Source organism: Dipteris shenzhenensis, chromosome 20 (assembly GCF_047967505.1).
Source record: "Dipteris shenzhenensis isolate YYH24624 ecotype China chromosome 20, Dip_SZ_1.0, whole genome shotgun sequence".
Taxonomy (NCBI): domain Eukaryota; kingdom Viridiplantae; phylum Streptophyta; class Polypodiopsida; order Gleicheniales; family Dipteridaceae; genus Dipteris; species Dipteris shenzhenensis.
In genome coordinates this window covers 51,293,727-51,303,527 of record NC_141615.1, presented here as the reverse complement: position 1 = coordinate 51,303,527, position 9,801 = coordinate 51,293,727, and the positions used below count along the sequence as shown (strand labels likewise).

Sequence of the window (9,801 nt, the reverse complement as noted above, 5' to 3'; positions counted from 1 at the left end):
TCCAAGATGCTCTACTCCCTCAATTAGCTTGGAACTAGTGAGCATAATTTCGTGGCCTCAAAGTCTTGAATGGACTTAGTGGCTTAAAGCCTAAACAAACTTTCAATGGTTACGAATCACGGGATTCTTTTCAACTCGTGTACTACTTCCATCGGTTGGGCTCCTTAGGGTTTGGTTAGTCAAAGACTCGAAGCTCGTGGTCATTTGATACTCAAAGTCCTGTGGTTATTTGATACTCTGTTGTCTTTGTTTTTTTTTCACACCCCCCCAAACACTGATAGGCAGCAAGTGATATTTCCGAGGGTGTCGATCAGGTGGGGTAACGCCCAAACCGCTTGAGCTACCGAGTCTCTGCGCAAGGCCGAAGGCATTGAAGCGAAGAAGCAAAGAGAAGCTATAGGTGGAGACTAGAGAACAAACCAGGGGTGTGTTGGAAGCGGGGTTAAGTGAACACAAAGGTCTTTGAATGTGAAGGCAGAGGAGGAAGCTATACTCTGCTGCCATGGCTTCCGGGCCGCTGCTGCTGTTGTTGCTTCTCCTTGGCCTCTTGTTTCTGCCATGCTTCTCCATTTTCGAGGATCAGGTCGGCGTCGCAGACTGGTACTCCCCCTCTGCCTTCATCTACCAATTCATCCTCGCACTTCATATATAGAATTTGTCGCATCGTCGTGTTTCGTTCACCTCTGCTTTGATGGGAAAGACGATTCTTATGGGCTCCTTAACGTTTGGGTAATCGCGACTGGGGTTATCTGTCCAAGGCTTGTTGGTGATTTATGCTTTCGCCGATCATGTTTCGAAGATCGCTGTGGTTCGATCTTCAGCGAAGCTAAATGGGTTTTGTGATGTCCCACTTCATAAGTTCCGTCTCGTTTACACGTCTCTATACTAAGATCGCTTCGCGCGCAGATGTCGTAGGTAGAGGGAGTGCCAGCTTGAAGCTGGCCGTATCGAAGAGTTGGATTTCGAGCGTTCAATTGGATCTGAACATACAATTCTGCTGCTCGAAAAACTACTACAAAATGTAACTGTAAAATTGTGGTGAACCTTCGAAGCTTTTGTTCCACGTGCGATCACATGTGACGCTTATTGCTTGTAGAATCGTGGACTTCAAGAAACACGTCTCTTGTCACACATTTGCACTTTGTAGGGACTTGGGAGGCATGGAATTTGGCTTATTTGGCCTTCATGGGCCTAGCTGAAGCTGGACGATTTTTCAGCCTGAGTACTATCATGTACTCGGAAGGCCCTACCGTGTTCTATTTGTTAGTCGAACAGGTATTCATTCTAAATTAGCCATTGAGCATGGGGTTAACAACCCTCATAAGTGGCGTTTAGCGGGAGAGGTTCAGAACTCTCTTTTACTTCTGCGCCTTAACTAGATCTCTTTAGGTCAACGAAGCAGACTTATAATGTGTTAGTTGATTTGGATGATGGATAGGGGCCTGGTGATCGTACATGAGCAGTAAGCTCCATGAGAATGGCACAGAATGGCTAAGCAAGTATTATTCAGATTGACAAAGCATTTGAGTATTTATGTGAGTTCATGGAATATGTGCATGTTAAAGGTTTAGTTTAAGGAGGTGCATGCTACTGGAGTTGCACGTTTCAGTTGTGGACAGTTTTTGGGTGGAATGGTATAGGATACATAATTACCTTCAACTGAGACGATAATATGAATGGCGATTGATTTATGAATGAGAACCCCTAATTGTTTATTCATGTATATTATGCTTCAGCACACAAATGGATGCATGTGAGTATGCACAGGTTTTTTCCTCGAATGGGTTGTCGGTTGGAGCTCACTGATAGAACCTCTAGTGAGATATGGTTAGTTTTGAGTCCATTTCACTGTGTTAGGACAGGCTATTGTAGACTTCCTGCTTCAAACTGCTCAGTTCCATTCAACGTAATTCAAGAAACTTTGATTTACTCCAAAGTTAGAGTGAAGGGGTACAGACCGGCGTACGACTTCATGAAGCACCAAAAGAGGACGATAAGGAAGGGGTGAGATGAGAAGTCTAAGGGGTACAGACCGGCCTACGACTTCATGAAGCACCAAAAGAGGACGATAAGGAAGGGGTGAGATGAGAAGTTTAAAGGCGGAAGGTACATTTGAAGGGCTTAATTTTTCTTAAAGATGAGCTGGCTTCCTGCCAAAAGATTCTTATTATGAGATATAAATCAACAGTAGTCGACAGAGAATTGGTGAACTCAGACTTTCTTGGTCTCAATTGCTCCTTTGCTAGATTCTCTCTATCCAGACCTTTATGGCTGTAGTTTGTTGGACTGTAGGAGAATGTTCTTCCAGTCCTTTGCAATCAAAAGTGACCATAGCATAATTCTTTACCTTGCTTTTTTTCCAGAGAAAAGAACCTTCTACTAAAACTTTAGAATCAACATATAAATGAGCAATCCACAAGGCGCTGATCATGAAAAGGGAATCTCGGGAACAGGGGCTAACAGCTAGGGGGAGGTTTATACAACCAGAGTTCCGCAATGGCGATACCACAGTTCTAATTTCAGCAGAAGGGGATGTTACGGGCATGCACAACCCATGGCATGCTTCCTACAGGCTACAGCGCGATCAAATACCACCAGGCAGCCTCAAAAGACAGAAAAGGCAAAAAATGTTCAAAAAGTCAATGCGTTGACTTTTGGTCAACGTCGAATTTTGACCGACTTGGCCAACAGTCGGCGTTGACCGGCTGATCAGGTTGGTCAATCTGACCTAAAAGCTTATATAAGACCAGCTGCTTGGTCACATTCTTCATCCAAGTCTTCTAGTGCTCTGGCCCTCAGCAGCAGCAACTCCAGGGATCAAGGTCAGGGCAGGATAGTCTGTAGTACCCCTGCAACCCCTTCTAACTAGTCCTCATCCGGTTTAGTCCAGTACAACAGTCTTTAGTTCTCTCTTTGTAGTGAGGGTTCTCCCTCCATACATTACTTGTTTCTTTATAGTTGTCTTTAGCCCTCTGGGCCACACATTGTTCAATATTTATTTTCCTTGTTCGGAGGCCTGCTATATTCTCTCCCTCTGATTCTCCACAGTTCGACTTGTGTTTTGAGTGCATCATTCTTTCAGTTTAGATGGTAGTGAGCAGGAGAGAGAGTGAAACTGAGACTTGGTCCTCATAGAACCACAAACGTAACTGTGAACTAGCTGCAATTTCTTTGCAGCCAGGATTGCACCTCTTTAGGAAATGAGAACCTACAAGAATACACCCCTCACATACATGCTTAGGAGGAGCTTCCTAATGAGGCAAGGCATCTTCCATCTGAAATTTCTGCAAAAGCATAAGACTACCAAAGTTCACATGCCCAACCCTGGCATGCCTCAACTCTGCATCCTACATGGCAAAGGTAGATGTAGAAGCTGAATATGCAGTTTGTGCTCTTTTATCATATGCATCAAACGACATACGAAATGAAAAATATGACTCCGGTTGGGAGTTTCAGTGTAGTAGAGACTGTCAACCTTGCACACATTGTGGAAGCATAAAGTTGAGAGAGAGAGAAAGAAAGAAAGAAAGATATATTAACATCCACGGGAGGCCTCACAGGTCTATGGGACAAAGTACACAGAAAAGCGAACTCATACAAGCCTTAGTGGGCTGAAGCAAAGGGTATACTTGGACCCTTGCTGAGTATTAATCTATGCTAACAGAATCATAATCATAGAGAGAGAGAGAGAGAGAGAGAGAGAGAGAGAGAGAGAGAGAGTCTATTAATGTTCATGGGAGACCAATAGGCCTATGGGACAGCAAGAAACCATCTAGTACATCTGCTTTAGGGAGGGCACATGGCAGCTCCTAGGGAGTGCAAAAGCAACCCCAATTTATTTAGAGGACCTACATAATAGTCTGAAAGAGTAATCAGCCATACATCAGTTTAAGACTTAGAGTCTTTTGGTTTGGATTTAAACTCTTTGATTAATGCTACGCCTTCATGGTAAACTGCCCTTTTTCCATCCTTTCTGGCAGCCGTGACTTTAGCTGATTCAGTTGCCTTATTCTTGAGTTAAGCTTGTGTAAGCTCCTCAGCTATCCATACTTTGGTACCCTTCAGCTTGTAAGATTTTCGGAGGAGCTTGATCCGCATATATTTTGACTTCAATGTAAGGATGGCATGACTTTTAGATTGTTCAATAGAAGCTGGCCTGGAATCGTCATCCTCCTCATCACCATCCATCCATTCAAGATAACTTCATTTATAACACGGAAATACAATGCCAGCCAAACGTGTGAGGATGACATGGAACAATCAAAATGTGGCAAGGGGACATCGGCTAATGTGACCTTTGTCAGCCACCATGCTGGCCTGGTTAGCCCTAGCCAACTGGCCCAAGACCAACTTGAAACATGCTCTTAGTCAGCCCTCTAACCCTAACCCTAACTAAATGCCCTGGTAAATAGGCCCTAAACTGAGTAAACTACTTCTTTCTTGGGCGGGCACACCCGCATAGAAACCCTTACTCTCCACACGAGATGCTCTAAAGTCTAGCACCCTTGGGGAGCTCATAGTGTGCAAAAGTCTAAAGAAAACTGATGATGATGCAACCATAGATCCTCCATAACTGCGAATACTAGAATCATCTCGGAGAGAGCACCTAATAATCAGGCTCCTCGAAACACAATGCCACCACCAGTAGGAAAGAGATCTTTTGTATTTGATTTCCCATACCAATGTGTGGTGAATTCCAAGTACACAATGATGAAATGTAAAGCAAACAACGTCCAATATTCCTTGGTGAACACATCACATCCAGGAACCCCGAACAACGAACTTTGGAACTCATCTTGTCCATAGTCTCCCCTACCCAAAGCAATGAACTTCAAACACATCTAGCTCATAGCTTTGACTCCAAAGCTTACCTTACCTGCCAGATTTCAATTTGATAGGATATGTAATCAGCCCGCTCTTCCGCCACAAGCCCTCTCTGGTAGTAGCTGGTGGGGAGACTCGTACCTTACTGCTAGAAAGCAGGTACGGTCTGATTTTCTTGAGCAAGAGCTACCCTCGGATTATTTGACCTATCATCCTGTGCCTGTGATGAAGTCCTGTCCATTTCTTTAGATTTACCCTTGTCCTTGGACCAACGATCTTTTGCCAGGTGACCTCTCTTCCCATACGCGTAGCACCGGCTTCGACCTTTCTTCTGCACTGTTGAAAGTGCCTAATCACCACCATGAGTCACCTTCAGCTTACACTGGGACACGAGAATAGATTCCTCCTCCAGGTTATGAAGATGCAACTGATTTTTGTCACCTAGCACCACAACGCTTGCGAAACCACATCATCTTCTTGTGGAAGCTTTGGGAGGATAAGTACCTTTGCATCCCTTCCTGAGCTCACATGTCATGAGACTAGAGACAGTCAGGGTGCCACTACTTTGTTTCAGTTTGGGCCAGTAATTTATTGGAAATGGTGAACCTGATTGTTGTGATGATGCACGTGATAATGTGCATTGAATGCAGGCTATGCAAGCGGAGATTGACTCTATTCAGAAATATCACACTTGGGATTTGGTGGACTTGCATTTGGGCATGAAAGCAATAGGTACAAAGTGGGTATATAAGATGAAATACATCATATGGATCTATTGACAGGTACAAAGCCTGTCTTGCGCAAAGGACTATACTTAGAAAAAGGGTATAGACTATGACGAGACCTTTGCTTCCACTTCTCGTATGACCACCGTCAAGTGTGTCATTGCCATGGCTGCATTTTATGGATGGCATATGCATTAGTTGGACATTAAAGCTGCATTTTTGAATGGGGACCTCTTGGAAGAGGTTTATGTTGGACATTAAAACCACATTTTTGAATGGGGACCAAGAGGTCTATGTTGTCTTAACCCATTGGTTTTGTTGACCATTGGACTACATGTTGGGATATCTCAAGGTGTATGCCCCAGGCACACCTTGGGTTCTATGTGTGTGTGCTAGAGGCACAGTTAGGTGCCCATAAGCACTGTTAGGTGGTGGTAGATGCCACATAGGATGATTGAGAGATTCTAGGAGCTGATTGAGGAGATGATTGTGGAGCTTGGTGGCTCATGTAGAGGTGCCTACATATGGATCTCATCCTTCTTCATTCTATATTCATTCTCTTGTTTCGTGTTCAGCTTCATGCTTTCCTTTCACTTCTTCAACATGGTATCAGAGCACTATGATCCTCCTTGAGCCCATTTATGCCATGTCATCATCTTCTTCTTCTTCTTATGCCATTTTTCTCTTTCCTTCCAAAATTTTGTGTGAGCTTGTTCTCTACCTACAAGCAACCATTCCCAGAGCCCTTTTAGACCAAGCATCCTTGAATATGGGCGACCTCCTGGCGGCAAGCAATTAGAAAGATATTCCCGCATACGCTCGTGCTGATAGCTTCTTCGCTCAGCGAACTTTCACTCAATTCTGCCCAATGCCTTGACTATTCGACAATTCCTCTGAGCACGAGTTGGGCGACACTACAAGCAAGCTGCTGATGAAGTTTGAGCTCGTTTGGTTAAGCATTTGAGGAGAAACAGACAAAAAACCAGTCGACAATCAAGCTCCTGGCTATGGCGACGTGACACGGCATTTCGCCTTTCCTCTTCAGTGGCTCTTCTCTGGTATACCAGCTTTATTTCTACCTAGAAAGCCCTTTTTTTCTTTGCCTTGAAGAGTGAGATACAAGCCCTCCAAGATCAGGCCTCTGTTTTGGACAGTTTTGACAGTGTTGTGAATTTGGTGCTACATTAGATGCTACTTTGGCATTTCTGATACTTTAAGGTGTTGAATAGCATCAGTACAATTGTGGCTACAACTTTCTTTTAGGTTGCTATACCTGGATTTGCTTGGAATACTTTCATTTAGCCACCTCTATGAAGCATGCAAGTTAAAGTATCATTTCCATTATGATTTTTATTATGGAAGTCTTTGCTACACCAAATGCTTGTACTTTGAAGCTTTTCAGCTTTTTCTAGCCTTGTAAGAGAGTAGACACTGCCCATTTTGGGTTAGACCCTCTCATGGCTACCTTCTTGAATATTGATAAGTTCAATGGTAAGGGCTTTCACACATGGCAGAGGAAAGTTAAGTTTGCATTGATGAGGGAAAACCTCTAGGGGCTTGTCAAACATGCTTCAACTTCTTCTTCAACAGCCTCTAATGTTGGAGAATCCTCAACTCCTACACGCCCGGCACGAGATCCTACTAGAGAGGAGAAAGCCTATGGCATTATTGCTCTTGGCTTAGGAGATGACTATATTCATCACATTAACGATATGGAGTCTCCTTCTGAAGCTTGGCAAAAGCTTGATATTCTTTTTGGTGCTAGCTCTCACATCTCAAAATTGTCACTTAAGATTGCTTTCTTTGAATTGAAGATGGCTAGTGGCACTCCCTTGGCTGCCCCTGTCAATCACATGCGGAGTCTCATGACTCAACTTGCTTCTATCAACTCTCCAATCACTACAGATGATGCAATGGCAGTATTGCTTAAAAGTATGCCTGAAGATTATGATCATATTGTCACCACATTGTAAAATCTTCCTAATCCTAATCTTGAAGGTCTTATTACTGCTCTTCAAGAAGAAGAAAGGCACAAGGAACTCCGGAGAAGCAATGACACAGCCTATGCCATAAAAACTCAAATGGGCAAGTTTCCACCTTGCAAACATTGTGGGAAGACTAATCACCTCTCAAAAGATTGCTTCAAGATCAATCCTTGCAAATATTGTGGCAAAAACAATCACCATGAAAAGTTTTGTAAGGCAAAAAAGGAAGCAACTATAAAACCAGAAACTGCTAATTTACTTTCAGTTGATGTGCCTCCACAAGATGAGGCCTCCTATGATTGTGCTTTTTGAACCAGCTCCACATATGCTCCAGATCTTTCTTTTATGTTGAGTCAAGGTACTTTGCCTGGATAGTCCTCCAAAATGAATGGAATAAACTATTGTGTTCTTTGTAAACACCTCTGGTCACCATATGATGTAGGCCATGTGTATGTGTTTAGCTCCATGATATCTCCTGCAGACATTGTGTGCATGTACATGCAGGGGAGATAACCATTGGGGGGTTTTATGTATCCCTTTGTTTGCCTCACACCCTTGGGAACCCTTGCTAGCATGAGATCCTAGCCATAGATTTATCCTTGACCACCATGAGATGGCTTGAGACACTATGTGACTAGATGTATCCTTGACATACCCTGAGGCATTCCCTTGAGGGGGGGTTTGTTGGGATATCTCAAGGTGTATGCCCCAGGCACACCTTGGGTTCTATGTGTGTGTGCTAGAGGCACAGTTAGATGTACATTGTAATCCCTTTTGCTCAATTTTCACTCGATAAATTGTACTTTTGCCATCATTTATATTTACTACAACAAGGACTAAAATACCAGGAAAGAAGGACTACAATTTCCTTGGTTTATGACCAAAATAGTGCTTAAATAACTCCAACGACCCACCGTTGTGGTTTCATGGAGATACATCTAGAAAAATACAATTAAACTGTCATAAAATGCAATTGACGATATGGCCCTTGAGGGGTCCCCTTTAGGGGCAAGGGCCATATTGACATGCCATTTCTATCCAGTGGCATCCTGGATATTGTATAATGCACGTAGATATGGCCCTTGCCCCTAAAGGAGACCCCTCAAGGGCCATATCATCAATTGCATTTTGTTTGGTTGCACAACGGAATACATTTTCCTTGGTACACAAATATATAACTCCAAGAACCAGTGCGCTAGCTTTCATAGATCTCCTCCTAGATACCACATAGGATGATTGAGGGATTCTAGGAGCTGATTGAGGAGATGATCGTGGAGCTTGGTGGCTCATGTAGAGGTGCCTACATATGGACCTCATCCTTCTTTATTCTATATTCATTTTCTTGTTTCGTGTTCAGCTTCATGCTTTCCTTTCACTTCTTCAACACTACAGAGCCTGGTGTGCAAAGATTGATGCTTTTTTTAACCAACCAAGGTATGCAGAACAGTCCAAATGAAAGCACACCCTTTATGTCAAGAAAGAAGGGGGTTATTTGGTCATCATCGTCTTCTATGTTGATGACATGCCACTCACAGGGGCTAATGCTGCAAACATTGCAGATTTTAAGGCTGAATTGCAGAAGACATTTAAGATGTAGGATTTGGGGCTGCTCCACTATTACTTGGGCCTCCAGTTTGTACAAGATGACAAGGGTATTGGATTGCAGTCTGCCAAATGATTTAAATTTCAGAATTGCAATCCCATTTCAACGTCATGGAGCCAAGGCTTAAGTCATCCATCCATGATTCCAGTGAGCCGTTTGCTGCTACCATTTATAGCCAGGTTGTAGGATGCTTAATTTACTTTTGTAATACACGGCCAGACATTCAATATGCAGTATCCCAGTTGACCAGAGAATACTTAGAAGTTGGAGGACTTGTTGGAGATCAATTTTATATGGGTTGGGACCCTTCAGAAGGAATCAAAATGTCATCAAGAATGACAAAGTCCACTTGCCTGTGAAGTTTGTGAAGACTCGCAAAATCATCCCATTGGTGTGCTTGGGGCTCTTGTGAATCCAAAGGGCATCACCTCCAACTCATATTGGATCTTCTTTGTGCGGGAAGCCGACTTATGGATATCTGCATCATGGATCCGAATTTGATGGTATCCACTCTTGATATTTGGAAACATGAGGGTCCCATCGAGCCATTCTAACTGATTCGAGGTTTAGTGAAGTGACTCTCGACGATTAGCATCTTACACATCATATATGTGTTATCCTTCTTGTTGACAGAAGATCGGTGCTGCTAAATGGGGAATCGCTC

At 43.3% G+C, this 9,801-nt stretch overlaps 1 protein-coding gene across 1 annotated transcript in view; it reads left to right on the top strand.

Moving 5' to 3' along the window:
- The first annotated feature begins 450 nt into the window (after positions 1-450).
- The window catches only part of LOC147889819 (uncharacterized), a 60,659-nt gene continuing 51,308 nt past the window's right edge, over positions 451-9,801 (top strand). The window contains exon 1 of the mRNA XM_087391374.1: positions 451-600. Coding sequence (XP_087247500.1) covers positions 503-600 — 98 coding nt within the window. The 5' untranslated portion in view covers positions 451-502. The remainder of the gene's footprint in view (positions 601-9,801) is intronic.